Source organism: Salmo salar, chromosome 09, assembly GCF_965601325.2.
Source record: "Salmo salar chromosome 09, fSalSal1, whole genome shotgun sequence".
In the NCBI taxonomy this organism is placed as follows: Eukaryota; Metazoa; Chordata; class Actinopteri; order Salmoniformes; family Salmonidae; genus Salmo; species Salmo salar.
This window is the reverse complement of record NC_138299.1, coordinates 7,708,501-7,725,418: the sequence shown is the minus strand read 5'-3', so window position 1 is coordinate 7,725,418 and position 16,918 is coordinate 7,708,501. Positions and strand designations below refer to the sequence as shown.

The 16,918-nt window shown below is 42.6% G+C and overlaps 2 protein-coding genes across 2 annotated transcripts in view; one reads left to right on the top strand and one right to left on the bottom strand.

Moving 5' to 3' along the window:
• wdr25 (WD repeat domain 25) overlaps window positions 1–16,918 on the top strand; it is a 65,756-nt gene that overhangs the window by 42,959 nt on the left and 5,879 nt on the right. The gene's annotated exons all lie outside the window — the stretch shown is intronic.
• Window positions 7,064–15,677, bottom strand: LOC106610589 (brain-enriched guanylate kinase-associated protein-like). The gene is made up of 4 exons (XM_082956538.1): window positions 15,663–15,677; window positions 14,554–14,661; window positions 11,647–11,730; window positions 7,064–8,895 (listed from the first exon to the last, which is right to left on the bottom strand). The coding sequence occupies exons 1-4, from the start codon at window positions 15,675–15,677 to the stop codon at window positions 7,348–7,350; spliced, it is 1,755 nt and encodes a 584-aa protein (XP_082812664.1). The 3' UTR covers window positions 7,064–7,347.

Here is a 16,918-nt window from a genome sequence, read left to right as displayed (position 1 = left end):
ATTTGGTAATTAAAGAAACTTTTCAAAGGAATGTCCATGCCTGTCAATCATAAGTATTCCCTAAGGCCAGGTAACAATGATTAAATCAACTGAACGTGTAAATATTTTTTATATTTGTGTGCCTAAATACATCTAGCTGTTGGTAGTGAGTGACATCTAAATACCTAAGATTAAATGCAACAATGAAATTTTACAAGATTATAGTGTATTTTACTTTAGATTACCTCCATCTTAACCGCTGATATTTCTTTTGTCCTCCTTTTCTCACCTGTGTATGTCTGAACGAGGCAAGGCTCGAACTCCAAACTGTTCAGTCTGGTCGACCTGCCACCCAGTTTACTTCCCTTAATTTGGGGCCGATCCTGGACAAGCCACCGATCTAGGACCGATCCTAGATGTGCTAGGACCAATCTAGGACGAGAAATTGGCTTTGAGGGCAGGACGACCAGAACGGAACAGTTATTGCAAATATAATGGATCAGAGCCATATATTTAGAAGAGTACAGACAACTTTTAAAATGTTGAATATTGTTCTAATTCTAAGCATTGTTTTAATATTCCCCCATGTAATATTAATGGGGGAGCTAACATGGCTGCCATATAATTTTGAAGTGTTATATACAGTGTTTCACAATTCCTGACATTTAATCCTAGTAGAAATTCCCTGTCCTAGGTCAGTTAGGATCACCACTTTATTTTAAGAATGTGAAATGTCAATAATAGTAGAGAATTATTCATTTTGGCTTTTATTTCTTTCATCACATTCCCAGTGGGTCAGAAGTTTACATACACTCAATTAGTATTTGGTAGCATTGCCTTTGAGTTGTTTAACTTGGGTCAAATGGTTCAGGTAGCCTTGCACAAGCTTCCCACAATAAGTTGCGTGAATTTTGGCCCATTCCTCCTGACAGAGCTGTGGTAACTGAGTCAGGTTTGTAGTCCTCCTTGTTCACACACACTTTCTATAGGATTGAGGTCAGGGCTTTGTGATGGCCAATACCTTGACTTGGTTCTCCTTAAGCCATTTTACCACAGCTTTGGAAGTATGCTTGAGGTCATTGTCCATTTGGAAGACCCATTTGTGACCAAGCTTTAACTTCCTGACTGATGTCTTGATGTTGCTTCAATATATCCACATAATTTTCCTTCCTCGTGATGCCATCTCTTTTGTGAAGTGCACCAGTCCCTCCTGCAGCAAAGCACCCCCACAACATGATGCTGCCAGCCCCGTGCTTCACGGTTGGGATGGTGTTATTTGGCTTGCAAGTCTCCCCGTTTTTCCTCCAAACATAACGATGGTCATTATGGCCAAAAAACTATATTTTTTTGTTTCATCAGATGTGCATTTGCAAACTGTAGTCTGGCTTTTTTATGGCGGTTTTGGAGCAGTGGCTTCTTCCTTGCTGAGCGGCCTTTCAGGTTATGTCGATATAGGACTGGTTTTACTGTGGATATAGATACTTTTGTACCTGTTTCCTCCAGCATCTTCACAAGATTCTTTGCTGCTGTTCTGGGATTGATTTGCACTGAGTTAGGCTAATTGACATCACTTGAGTCAATCAGAAGCTTCTAAAGCCGTGACACAATTTTCTGGAATATTCTAAGCTGTTTAAAGGCACAGTCAACTTAGTGTATGTAAACTTCTGATACAGTGAAATAATCTGTCTGTAAACAATTGTTGGAAAAATGACTCGTGTCATGCACAAAGTAGATGTCCTAACCGACTTGCCAAAACTATAGTTTGTTAACAAGACATTTGTGGAGTGGTTGAAAAACGAGTTTTAATGACTCCAACCTAAGTGTTTGTAAACTTCCGACTTCAACTGTGAATGCATCATAATGCTCATTCTCTTCTAGACATTATATTGCCCATGTAATGTTAAGGTGGAGCTAACAATGACGAGACAGCCTACAGCGAGGAGGTGAGGGCCCTGGCGGAGTGTTGGCAAGAAAATAACCTCCCTAAATGTCAACAAAACAAAGGAGCTGATCATGGACTTCAGGAAATAGCAGAGTGAGCACACCCCTATTCACATCGATGGGACCGCAGTGGAGAAGGTGAAAAGCTTCAAGTTCCTCTGCGTACACATCACTGACAAACTGAAATGATCCACCCCCACAGACAGTGTGGTGAAGAAGTCACAACAGCGCCTCTTCAACCTCAGGAGGCTGAACAAATTGGGCTTGGCCCCTAAGACCCTCACACACTTTTTACAGATGCACAATTGATAGCATCCTGACGGGCTGTATCACCGCCTGGTACAGCAACTGCACCGCCCACAACCGCAGGGCCTGCCCTCCAGGACACCTACAGCACAGGAAGGCCAAAAAGATCATCAACTTCCTGAGCCACGGCATGTTCACCCCGCTATCATTGAGGTCAGTACAGGTGCGTCAAAGCTGGGACCGAGAGACAAGGCCATCCGACTGTTAAATAGCCATCACTAGCCGGCTACTCAACCCTGCACCTTAGAGGCTGCTGCCCTATATACATGGTATCACTGGCCACTTTTATAATGGAACACTAGTCACTTTAATAATGTTTACATACTGCTTTACTCATCTCATATGTGTATACTGTATTCTATTGTACTGTATTTTAGTCATTGCCACTGACATTGCTCGTCCTAATATTTATATATTTCTTAATTCCATTATTTTTGATTTGTGTGTATTGTTGTGAATTGTTAGATACTACTGCACTGTTGGAGCTAGGAACACAAGCATTTCACTAAACCTGCAATAACATCTGGTAAATATGTGTACGTGACCAATAACATTTGGATTGATTTGACATGGCTGCCAAATAATTGTGTAGTGTCATGTTAATGCATCATAATGCAGAAACCTCCTTTATTAATAAGTAAATAAACATATAGAAACATGCATCAAACAACCAGCTGGCCTGTTGGTCCTTGAAAAGTTATTTGTCGTACATAGTCTGAGGTAGAACAGGACAGGAGGACAATTTATTCAGGGGTCAAAGTAAAGAACATCAACATAACCAGGATAAAAATATAAATGGTAACGATTATATATATTTATATTTTCTTATTACATCCACAATAAAAAATACTCTGTCTATGGGGGATCAGAATTTAGGCCCCTCCTGTACAGTAGTTTAGATTTAGGGAAACCATCAGGTCTGCAAAAAATGGACAGAAAGTACCAAAATGGCTGCCTGGTGGAAGAGGTACAGTGATGCCAGTGCACAGAGGGGCGCAACTGCCTCTGTGATCTCTCTATCCCTGGCTTTAGCAGCATTTTGCAGGTGTCCACCTCCCCCAGATGGTATCCTGAGACCAGGGCATGAACAACGTGTCCTGGTCTTAAAGTTTTGGGGAAAGTTTATAAAAATAAATAACGCCACAGTGAGAGGACTTGTCAGAGAAAGAAATGCTTTGTTTTGGTTAGAGATCAATAAGGCTGATGCCAACAATGTTCAAGATTCTAGAGTAGGAAACCTGGCTGGTATATTAATTAACATTAACAACATATACACACACCACTGTCAGAAGTGTAGAAAAGGAGAAGACCTGCTACTGAACAGAATTAAGGCAAAATGTACTAGCTACTGGTTGGGTATTCATGCAACAGCATTGAATTCATTATCTTTTCCAATTTGGACAATCAAAACTGCTTAGTTGATACATTAGGTGCTCGGGGCAAATTCCTACATGTAATATTTAGACAGAGTAAAATCAGCCCAGGTACATGGAATATTTTACACCCTGCTGTGTAACTTTTTAAAATCCTTTATCAGTATCTCACTTTTTATCAAAAGGGTTGTCAACCTCTGTTCTGTGGGGATATTTTCCTAGAAATAATATTGTACATATATTCCTTATTTTCAGTATTATTGGAAGGAAAATTGTTAGTTGTATTACAATGTATAGTATGTCTTTGAAATTGTTATTTAACAGTCTATTCTTTTTAAAGCTGCCTTTTGATTCATCGAATTCCAGTGCATGACAAATGTATTTTTCAGACGTCTTCCTCCTAACTATCAATATGCATGTAAATTGGATAAGAGACATTTAACAATTATTTCTGTAGTTTCTCCCCAATGTTCAGGTGCTAACCATGAGTTGCTGCCTAGAAGAAATCACTCTAGGGTTCAAAAGGTTAAACACTTTTCATACAGTGCATTCGTAAAGTATTCCTTCCCCTTTTCCACATTTTGTTACATTACAGTCTTATTCTAAAATTGATTAAATTATTGTTTTTCCTCATCAATCTACACAAAGCAAAAACAACTTTTCTCGGTGTGCAAATTTATAAAAAGTAAAATAACTATACCTTATTTATACACCTTTTCAGACCCTTTGCTATGAGACTCGAAATTGAGCTCAGGTGCATCCTGTTTCCATTGACCGTCCTTGATGTTTCTACAACTTGATTGGAGTTCACCTGTGGTAAATTCAATTGATTGGACATAATCTGGAAAGGCACATACCTGTTTATATAAGGTCCCACAGTTGACACTGCATGTCAGAGCAAAAACCAGGCCATGAGGTTGAAGGAATTGTCCGTAGAGCTCCGAGACAGGATTGTGTCGAGGCACAGATCTGGGGAAGGGTACCAAAAAATGTCTGCAGCATTGAAAGTCCCCAAGAACACAGTGACCTCCATCATTCTTAAATGGAAGAAGTTTGGAACCGCCAAAACTCTTCCTAGAGCTGGACTCCCGGCCAAACTGAGCAATCGTGGGAGAAGGGCCTTGGTCAGGCTGTTATCGCTATCCAAAGTGCTTCAGCAAAGTACTGAGTAAAGGGTCTGAATACTTATATAAATGTAATATTTCAGTTTAAATGTTTTTATACTTTTGCGAACATTTCTAAAAAAACACTTTTTGCTTTGTCATTATGGGGTATTGTGTGTAGATGAGGGGAAAAAAACAATTGAATCCATTTTAGAATAAGGCTGTAACGTAACAAAATGTGGAAAAAGTCAAGGGGTCTGAACACTTTCCAAATGCACTGTATATGCATAACATGCAGTTTGTACATGAGAAAATGAGGCCTTAGAAGTTAACAGCTTTCGAGTCAGCAGGATACATAAACTCAGCAAAAAAGGAAACGTCCCTTTTTCAGGACCCTGTCTTTCAAAGATAATTCGTAAAAATCCAAATAACTTCACAGATCTTCATTGTAAAGGGTTTAAACACTGTTTCCCATGCTTGTTCAATGAACCATAAACAATTAATGAACATGCACCTGTGGAACGGTCGTTAAGATATTAACAGCTTACAGACGGTAGGCAATTAAGGTCACAGTTATGAAAACTTTGGACACTAAAGAGGCCTTTCTACTGACTCTGAAAAACACCAAAAGAAAGACGCCCAGGGCGTCATCATGCTCATCTGCGTGAACGTGCCTTAGGCATGCTGCAAGGAGGCATGAGAACTGCAGATGTGGCCAGGGCAATAAATTGCAATGTCCGTACTGTGAGACACCCAAGACAGAGCTACAGGGAGACAGGACAGACAGCTGATCGTCTTCGCAGTGGCAGACCACGTGTAACAACACCTGCACATGGTTGGTACAGCCAAACATCACACCTGCGGGACAGGTACAGGATGGCAGCAACAACTGCCCGAGTTACACCAGGAACGCACAATCCCTCCAGTGCTCAGACTGTCCGCAATAGGCTGAGAGCGGCTGGATTGAGGGCTTGTAGGCCTGTTGTAAGGCAGGCCCTCACCAGACATCACCGGTAACAACATAGCCTATGGGCACAAACCCACCGTCGCTGGACCAGACAGGACTGGCAAAAAGTGCTCTTCACTGACGAGTCGTGGTTTTGTCTCACCAGGGGTGATGGTCGGATTCGCATTTATCGTCAAATGAATGAGCGTTACACCAGGACCTGTACTCTGGAGCGGGAACGATTTGGAGGTGGAGGGTCCGTCATGGTCTGAGGCGGTGTTTCACAGCATCATTGCCTGCAATGACAAGCTCAGTCCAATCTCAATGCTGTGCGTTACAGGGAAGACATCCTCCTCCCTCATGTGGTACCCTTCCTGCAGGCTCATCCTGACATGACCCTCCAGCATGACAATGCCACCAGCCATACTGCTCGTTTTGTGCGTGATTTCCTGCAAGACAGTAATGTCAGTGTTCTGCCATGGCCAGCAAAGAGCCCAGATCTCAATCCCATTGAGCACGTCTGGGACCTGTTGGATCGGAGGGTGAGGGCTAGGGCCATTCCCCCCAAAAATGTCTGGGAACTTGCAGGTGCCTTGGTGGAAGAGTGGGGTAACATCTCACAGCAAGAACTGGCAAATCTGGTGCAGTCCATGAGGTAGAGATGCACTGCAGTACTTAATGCAGCTGGTGGCCACACCATATACTGACTGTTACTTTTGATTTTGACTCCCCCTTTGTTCAGGGACACATTATTCCATTTCTGTTAATCACATGTCTGTGGAACATGTTCAGTTTGTCTCAATTGTTGAATTGTGTTATGTTCATACAAATATTTACACATGTTAAGTTTGCTGAAAATAAACGCAGTTGACAGTGAAAGGACGTTTCTTTTGTTTTTGCTGAGGAGTTTATGTAGCCTTTAGTTGGTGTTATGCCATGGTAATGAAATTCTCAATAGCAGGGGTTTGATGGGAACTTGTAATGGAGTGCTCAGCTCTCATAGCATAAGTCTGTCTGTCTGCCGAAATGAATGGTACACATTATGCTTGTACTAAATTATATTGTGTTACTGACATACTTCAAATGCTAATAGCTTATGTATTTAGTACAATAGTTACTGCCTCAATACTGTCATAATTGTTAAGGGATAATTCGTCTTGTGAGCCTTCTCCGAAGTAGCTTTGAGCTTGCTGAATGGCTGTCTCAGAGAATAAGGGATGATATACTGTCGGAAATCTGGTGTCTAGTCTCTCTGATAACTACACCATATCATGACATAAACAGCCAAAAAACAACAGCTGTGTAGCATCTGACAGCTTGAAACTTGCCTTCACCGGATTACAAAAACATCTCAAATCCACACCAACTGTGTATTTGCCACAGAAAACATGGAGATGTACATAATCATGCATAAAAGGAAGAGCTGGTAACGCTACTTCAAGCTGACCGGTATAATTGTCTTTTTTTATTACTTGTTATAAGCACGCATGAGCTTTTATTTCTTATTACAAGGGTTACAATATGTTACGTCCTTTTATGAAGCATATTTTCAACTTGCTCAAAATTGCTGTTATTTGGTCATTGAGATAATGTTAAGACTTTTTAGAAGGGGTCATACGTGCTTATGACAAGTCTTACAATTAATTATAACCGCATCATAATGCATTATACCTGTCAAGTCTAAGTGTTACCAAGCTGTTCAGTTCAGGAGGGTGCCGTACAGCTGGGCCTTGGTAAGACTGTCCTTCCTGTTAAGTCCTGTTCCTGTGCTTCCAAATTTTTGGTGGTGTTGAGAACTCTTCCTGGGAACAGCTAGGCTCAGGCTGGGCCTCACTCTCTCCCTCTGGTAGTGTTGCTGCTGCAGACCGGAGGCTTCCAGGGAGCTTTGGTGGTGTAAGGACTCGGCCAAGCTGTTGGGGCTCACATCCACATGTTCCTTGTTCATGGTCCCCCGTGCCGCTCCAGCCGCCCCGCTCTCCTTGTCTGTCAAGCTTCCTGAGAGGAACTGGCTGCACTCTGAGTCCTGGCTGTCCTCCTTGGCTCTGTAAAGGTGCTGGGGCTTGCCCCGTAGGCCCATGCTGGGGTGTTTGGGACTGGGTGAGAGTCCGCCACCACCGACAGCAGCGGCCAAGCACTGATCCTGCACATGGCTGTGGAGAGCGACGTTGTCGTCCCCCTCCTGGAAGCTACTGTAGAGCAGCCCCAGTTTGAGCTTGGCTGGGCCTATGGTGAAGTGCTGCTCGGAAAAGCTGTAGGGAGACATGCGCCCCGGATTGCAGTTGTAGGAGTACGAGTTGATGTCCTCTACACTCAGCTGCCTCCAGCTTCCAGACAGTTCTTCTTCGGTGGGGACATCTATGCTGGCCTGGCTGTCAGAGCGCTCCACCGCCCGGGGTCCTCCTCCACCCTGGGCCAAGCCCACGCTGTGCGAAGATGCTAGGTGGGGCGAGTGGTACGGCTCACTGTAGCTGCAGGACGGCGTGTGCACGTACGCTGGCGAAGAGCCGCCACCGCCTTTCGCTGGGTTGGGGGAAGGCGGCATCGCCATGTGCTGGAAGCTGTGGGACTTGGGGAAGAGGCTGTGGCTGTGGCTGGGAGGGCTGTCCTTCTCATAAGAAGAGGTGCTCTTGCACTCACCGTACCCCCCATCACGCCAGTCCATGTAGAGCGCCTGGTGGGAGGAGGACATGGTGCTGCTGGGGCCGCCACCGCAGCCTTCCCCTCCCTTCTCCTCCTCGGACGCCTGGCTGAAGCTGGAGTAGGAGCTAGAGGCTGGCAAGGAGCCCACCGTAAACTCTCCGTGGAAGGAGGGGGGCCTGTGTTGGGAGAATGTACCTGAATGGAAGGCCACCTCCTGAGGGTTGGAGTTCTGGGCCTGGAGGAAGAGACCCTTGGGAAGGCCATGGACCTCTACGCTCTGCCTGCGCTCCTGCCAGCGCTCAGGGCAGTAGAGGGCCGTGTCGCTGCAGTACAGGTCGGCAGTCCGGTAGGCGGTACGGCGCTGAAGAATTTCACTGCCCACGCTATTGGTCACGAAGTCATGGTCATGCCCCTCGTCCACCAATGGCTGGGGGCTGGTTGAGCGGGTGACTGGGCAGCTGCTGCCCGGCTCGGGCTTCTCTAGCACCTTGGCGATGACGGCGGTGGGCACAGCATCGGAGTAGGATGAGTGGCACAGCGCCATTGTGACGCCGCATCCGTGCTTCTCTATGTGGGAGCTCACCCGCTCCTGGAAGTCAATGGGCAGCTGGAAAGAGAGAGCGGGATGGTGAGGAGAAATTCTAAGAGAGGAAGGAAAGAAACCTGGATAGCCAAACATAAAGGAAGAAATGGGACTGAATTTAAAAGATGGATTCAGAAATTACAGCAATAAATAATGGAGGACTACTACTGCTCTAACAAAGTAATGTTTTAGCTATTTTACCAGCATAACGTTGTCGACAACAAAGCATTCCTAAAAATAGACTGCATATAGATTCATACAATGCTGACAACCACTATCAAATCTCCCCATTCATATTCACAACCACGCCATTATCGAATGCTTGCCACATCCACACAGCTGTTTTTGTCAATGCTGTTCCCTAGACTCCAATCTAGAGTTTGAGTTTAGAGAAGTAATTTATTATTGTGTGTTTACTCAGACCAGCTCGGACACCCGTTGGGACTTTCACTACCCTCTCCAATGAACTTGTCAGAACTTTGCTGACCACAACCCCTCCATTGCTGTGCTTTGGCCCTTCTTTTTCTAATTTCTCAGTTTACAATCGCTAAGTTGAAGGATACGTACATCAGCATGGACAGAGGTACATCAAGACACACACTTTCATCAATACACACTTGTACAATGCCTTCAAAGTATTCATGCTCTTTGACTTATTCCACATTTTGTTGTCACAGCCTGAATTCAAAATGGTTAAAAAAAATTGTTCTCACCCATCAACACATAATACACCACACCAAAGGTTTGTACATTTATTGAAAATGAAATACAAAAATATCTAATTTACATAAGTTTTACCCCCACCTGAGTCGATACTTTGTAGAAGCACCTTTGGCAGAGATTACTGCTGTGTCTCTTTCTGGGCTTTCCACATCTGGATTGTGCAACATTTGCCCACTATTCTTTAAAATGTTCAAGCTCTGTCAAATTGGTTGTTCATCATTGCTAGACAACCAATCAATTCTTGCTGTAGATTTAAGTTGAAAATGTAACTCGGCCACTCAGGAACATTAACTGTCTTCTTGGTAAGCAACTCCAGTGTAGATTTGCCCTTGTGTTTAGGTTATTGCCCTGCTGAAAGGTGAATTAATCTCCCAGTGTTTGGTGGAAAGCAGACTGAACCAGATTTTCCTCTAGGATTTGCCTGTGCTTAGATACATTCTGTTTATTTTTTTAACCATTACCATCATACCCATAACATGATGCAACCACCACTATCCTCAAATATATGGAGAGTGGTACTCAGTAATGTGTTAGATTTGCCCCAAACATAACACTTTGTATTCAAGACAGAGTTAATTGCTTTGCCACATTTTTTGCAATATTACTTTAGAGTCTAATTGCAAACAGGATGCATGTTTTGAAATATTTTCATTAGTACAGGCTCCTTTTCAATCTGTCATTTAGGTTAGTATTGTGGCGTATCTACAATGTTGTTGATCCATTTTCAGATTTCTCCTATCACAGCCATTAAACTCTAACGGTTTTAAAGTCACCATTGGCCTCAGTGAAATCCCTGCGCGGTTTCCTTCCTCTCGAGCAACTGAGGAAAAACGCCTGTATCTTTGTAGTGACTGGGTGTATTGATAAACCATCCAAAGTGTAATTAATAACTTCACAATGCTCAAAGGGATATTCAATGTCTGCTTATTTTTTGGGCTATCTGCAAATATGTGCCCTTTTTAAATAACCTCCCTGGTCTTTGTGGTTGAGCTGTGTTTGAAATGAAATGCTCGACTGAGGGACCTTACAGATGTGTGGGGTAGAGAGATGAGGTAGTCAATAAAAAAAAAAACATGTTCAACGCTATTATTGTGTCCATGCAATGCATTATGTGTCTTGTTGAGCACATTTTTTATTCCTGAACGTATTTAGGCTTGCCATAACAAAGTGGTTGAATACTTATTGGCTCAACACATTTCAGCTTTTAATTTTTTATTAATTTGTAAACATTTCGAAAAACAATTACACTCTGATATTATGGTGTATTGTGTGTAGGCCAGTAATAAATAAAAAAAAATCACTGGGAGCAGCTTAGATTTAAATTAGACCAGTGCTCAAGGTCTCCAGCTGAGAATAAAAAATATAAAATAGCCACTGTTGTTTTTTTATTGAAAATAGACACCCAGCAGAAAAATACCAGTGTTTAAAGTATGGAGCTATTTTTAGCAGCCTGCTTTCCCCATTTGAGAATTGAGTGGAAAAGTAGGTGAGACTGCAGGGTTAATGCGTAACTCCAACACGCCGTTTTCAGCAGCTTTCCCCGAGGGGCTCCTCTGTACACGATACATTTCTCTGGCTGGTAGCAGAGTTAAGTCCCAATGAAAATCATACAGCATCCCTTTGATCGCACTCAGCTATATTCATTGCTGCATTTTTGATGGATTCGTCAATGCTCTGGAATTGGTCACTTTGTCGACTCGAAAGGAGGAATGTGTTTTCAAAAGCCAATCACTGTTATTTCATCGGAGTATGGGGAGCCGAATGAGTCAACAGCTGTGGATGCTGATATCCTACAGTACCTCAATAACTCTGTCAATTTCATACCCCAGCTGCATTACTACTTCGTCCATATATGCATGACCTTACATTTAAAAGATAGTCCCATGTCTTTGAGGAATTTTTATGAGGAACTGTGAGGATTTTCTCTCATACCTCACTTCCTACTCCCCTTCGAGTGGACTAGATGTTGTCTTAGACGGTTTGCACGGTGAAATCAACAGGGAAAATAATACGTGGGGCTATTTGTTAGTGTGAGTGGAGAGCAGAACTCACCTCAGATAGCTTGTGGGCTCTGTGGTGTGACTTGGAGCACTGGAGGAGCTGGGCTGCCAGGTTACAGTCCTTCCTGTAAAGGTCCTGGGAAATGGGAAAGATAAACACTGTTGAGTCATAGGTTGGGATGCCATGCAGACTAAGAACTGTATAAATTGTAATGGGAGTAACTGACCGACATTTGTTTCAAATAGGTTACTACATGTAATGACATGGTATTAATACAACAAAGTAGAATGGGACCAAACAGTCATTTCAGCATGTGGCGTTGCTAACCTACCAATGCTTGACAAACAAAAAAGAATGCCCCCCGAAAAAAATATTCCAGAGTGATTGCTACATCCTGAAGCTGTTTTTCCCCCTCAACCCTCTTGTGACAACCCCAAAAGTTTACTACAATTTAAAGCTCTGAGGGTCTAACACTTTGGGAGAACCCAATCGAAGTAACAAACGCGTCATTGGCCACGGAACAAATCCATCCACCCAGAAAATAGTGCTTGTTTTTCTCATCAGGCCCCTGTGGCGCTGACAATGGCATTAATGATCCGCAAAATCGTATTAACTCTGAGGAACTTTTTTCAATTGCAATACAGCTCTTCACTATTTAATTTCATTACGGGGCTTCTGAAATGGGCTCTTCTCCTCTGATCTAGAGGCTAGGCTAGTAAGCTCCCTCTCTGTCAGTCTGTATCCATGCTCTCGCTTTTCCACTGCAACTCCTCTGTGACACAGCAAAATCTGACAGCCCTCTCACAAACATCAACGGCATTTCTTTGACAGCTTCTATTCTCCTTCTAGTTAACTGTGGGCATTGTTTTTTTCTCACATACAGAACAATTGGGACTGTGGTAGTTTGAAGGCAACACAAAGACCTGTCTCGTCCAGTCATTGATGTCTCAATGTCAGCCATGTTTTTTCTCTCAGGACTCTGATGTGAAGAAGTTCCATGCTAACTGAGAGAATAGCTTTTGGTTGCAACCAGAGGAAAATGGCTAGCTGTGAAAGCTGTTGCTAACAGAAGTAGCTACCACCCAACTCTTCCTTCCACATCTGTAAATGCAGCCAGAGTCAACCTAATGGCTTATTTGGTCTTCCTCACATTAGAATCATTCTGCCATCTCCAATTAATTCAAAGCATTCCCTTAAGACAAAATTTCTGCCTTCTCCTCCTAACAGATAAAGTTCTCCTGTAAGACCCAATTCTGACCCCAATCAGCCTCCCTGGATTCAAGGGGATTCTCATCATGCCCAATGGCTCAGATATGTCTAGCTAGCACAGCAGCCCTGCAAAGAGCTAGGTAGAGCGCGAAGCTAGGCAGATGCTTGGGCGTTCACATCAATGAGACTAAGACCGTAGATTGACACAGTAGGTCCCCAGGGCTAAATCCAGACTCTAGCTTTAAACCTGCTTTCAGTCTCAAATCCCCTATTGATTTAGGAGTAACTACTGTACACAATACAAAACATTAGGAACACCTTCCTAATATTGAGTTGCACCCCCTTTTGCCCTCAGAACAGCTTCAATTTGTCGGGGCATGAACTCTACAAGGTGCGTTCCACAGGGATGCTGGCCCATGTTGACTCTAATGCTTTCCACAGTTGTGTCAAGTTGGCTGGAAGTCCTTTGGGTGGTAGACCATTTTTGATACACACAAGAAAATGTTGAGTGTGGAAAAACCCAGCAGCATTGCAGTTCTTGACACACTCAAAACAGTGCACCTGGCACCTACTACCATACCCCGTTCAAAGGCACTTATCTTGCCCATTCACCCTCTGAATGGCACACATACACAATTCATGTCTCAATTGTCTCAAGGCTTAAAAATCATTATTTTAACCTGGTCTCCCATTTAGCTACACTGATTTGAAGTGGATTTAACAAGTCACATCAATAAGAGATCATAGCTTTCACCTGAATTCACCTAGTCTGTCTATGTCAAGGAAAGAGCAAATACTTTATGCTGTGAAAAAGTATTTGTCGCCTTTCTAATTTCATCAACAAAGTTATGCAACACCCAATGCCCATGTGTGAAAAAGTAATTGCACCCTTAACTGGTTGTGTCACCATTTAGCTGCAATGACTCCAACCAAACGCTTCCTGTAGTTGTTGATTAGTCTTTCACGTCGCTGTGGAGAAATTTTGGCCCACTCTTCCATGCAGAACAGCTTTAACTCAGCAACATTTGTGAGTTTTCAAGCATGAACTACTCGTTTCATGTCCTGCCACTACATCTCAGTTGGGATTAGGTCTGGGATTACCACCACCATGCTTGACCGTTGGTAGAAGGTTCTTACTGTGGAATGCAGTGTTTGGTTTTCGCCAGGCACAATGGGACCCATGTTATCCATAAATGAGTTGAAGCAGTTCTGCATGTAAGAGTGGGCCAAAATTCCTCCACAGCAGTGTGAGAGATTGATCAACAACTACAGGAAGCATTTGGTTGCAGTCATTGCATCTAAAGGTTGCACTCAACCAGTTATTGAATGTAAGGGGGAAATTACTTTTTCACTCAACCAGTTATTGAGTGTAAGGGGGCAATTACCTTTTCACATAGGGGAATTGGGTGTTACATAACTTTGTTAATTCAATAAGTAAAATAAGTACAAAACATGTTTTATTTGTAAACAGGTTCACTTTATCTAATATTAGGTTTTGGCTGAAGATCTGATAACATTCAGTATCAAAAATAGAGAATTTGAGAAGGGGGCAAATACTTTTTCACGTGTCTCTCTCCACACAATAGCACTTCAAAGAATGTACTATCAGCGCAGGTTTTTATGTTGGGTTCATGTTATAGGTGGCACAAGTGGCAAGGCCACCACCAGGCATTGGTCGTCTAACTGGCTGTTCAGTTGTTTCAGTGATTCACTGATGCACAATGACTGGCGGCTATACAGGTTACTCACATTGTCCTCTCTGAGCTTTTCAATTGTGATCTTGGCCTCCAGGAGGTGATTGTTGAGGACGATGATCTCCCGACTCAGCGCTCTTTTCTCGTCCTCATGGTGCTGGGACTAAAGGAGGGAAGAGAGGGAGGAGGAATTGAAAGACCAGGAAGAGAAAGGAGAGGGAGAAGAGGAGAGCAGCCAGTCAGTCAGTGTTCCTGCTCTCTAGGCCAGTAGCAGGTCTTAATTAAAATAAGATTTCACTGGCCAGTGCCCATATAAAACCAATTACTCTGCCAGGATGAGAAAGCATCAATCATAGTCCTGAGAAATGAAAGCGGTTAAAGCAATGGTCAATCTTTGACACCTTAGTATTTCCTGAGATTTAACCTCAAACAATACATGCCAACAAGATCCTTTCCCCCTCACCCAATAATTGTTAATCCTCTGTTGTGTGATTAGGATTTGACAAAGGATGCATCGTTGAGTCTCCACCGCACAAGGGTCACGATTGTTTTGAAATACGGGGTGGGGGAGCAGTTTAATAGAAGTCAATTAGAGGTCAGTTTAAGCAACGGGTTGGCATTGATATTCAAATCCATTCTGTAAGTCTCTCATTAATCTGCTCTGGCATGTTGCTTTGGCGGTCTCATTCAGGCACATTATGTTCCACATTGTAATCATATTTCACTCTGGGGGAAGGTGGGTCTTGCTATAGGCCTCCTACATAAGAGACTGACATGAGTCTCCTCCTGACATGAGTCTCCAAAGCTGCTAACGCCTTGTCCCCAGCTTTTTTCAGAGATTTTCACATCCCAAAACCCCCTCTCACAAAACTAGCCCTTCCTAACGTGGAATGGGTTTGTAAAGTTGCCAGAAAGGTATTGAGCATGTCCACTCCAGGGAAGGTGGAAATTGTAAAAATGTGAGTTGTAGCCATTACATTTAGCTTGAATTTGAATGACTCCAACTGTTTCTTGGGTTTGTTGAATACCCTTATCTAATCTGCAAACGGTTTGGATTGACATTCAGCCGAGGGCTGATTAACATCCGAATATTGGAAATCGTCTAGAGGTTGCCCGTAGATTAAAAGAGTGAAGGATATTATAGATTTGCATATGATGACTGACATGGTCATATTCCATCTTGGCAGTACAGTTTGAGGCTTTATTTAATTACAATTGTTGGGGTAGAGAGTGAGTAATGGCCTCCACACATATAAATACATTTGGAACATCTACATTTAAAAAGTCTAAATCAATTAAATATACACCATCACAAATAAATCCATGATTTATTTTAGGCAAGTTTAAAGAAACATTATGATATGAAGAACATTTATTTCAGAAGAACAATACGAGTTGTCTTACTGTACATTATCTGGCTATGTGCCATGCCATAGGCTGTAGGCTTGTTCATTTAGCAGACAAGATATGTTTATAAGTCCCGTGCCATTATTTTATACTATATGCTTTTATAGTAAGAAGAATATAATTGAACTTAGCTGAATAAAATAGAAAGGCAATTTTTTTCCCAGTCTGGAGTGAGTGTGTGCATATGAAGTGGCCAGTAGTGGAAAAAGTACCCAATTGTCATACATGAGTAAAAGTAAAGATACCTTAATAGAAAATTACTCAAGTAAAAGTGAGTCACTCAGTAAAATACTACTTGAGTAAAAGTCTAAAAGTATTTGGTTTTAAATATACTTAAGTATCAAAAGTAAAAGTATAAATCATTTCAAGTTCCTTATATTAAGCAAACCAGACTGCACCATTTTCTTGTTTTTATTTATTTATGGATAGCCAGGGTCATACTCCAACACTCAAGCATAATTTACAAACAAAGCATGTGTGTTTAGTGAGTCCCCCAGATCAGAGGCAGTAGGGATGACCAGGTGTTCTCTTGATAAGTGCGTGAATTGGGACAATTTCCTGCCCTGCTAAGCATTCAAAATGTAACAAGTACTTTTGGGTGTCAGTGAAAGTAAAAAGTACGTTAATTTCTTCAGAAATGTAGCGGAGTAAAAGTAGTCAAAAATATAAATAGTACATTTACGTCATTTAGCAGACGCTCTTATCCAGAGCGACTTATAGTAGTGAATGCATACATTTTTTTGTGTTTTTTTTCTGTGCTGGCCCCCCGTGGGAATCGAACCCACAACCCTGGCATTGCAAACACCATGCTCTACCAACTGAGCTACAGGGAAGCTTTAGTAAAGTACAGATACCTCAAACTACGTAAGTAGTACTTTAAAGTATTTTTTACTTAAGTTCTTTACACCACTGGAAGTGGCTATGTTGACTGTAAAAATGATCCCCTCTCTCTGTGTGCTGGAGAAAGCAATGAAGGACAGAGGGGAGGAGATGGAAACGCAGGTGGTGAGATT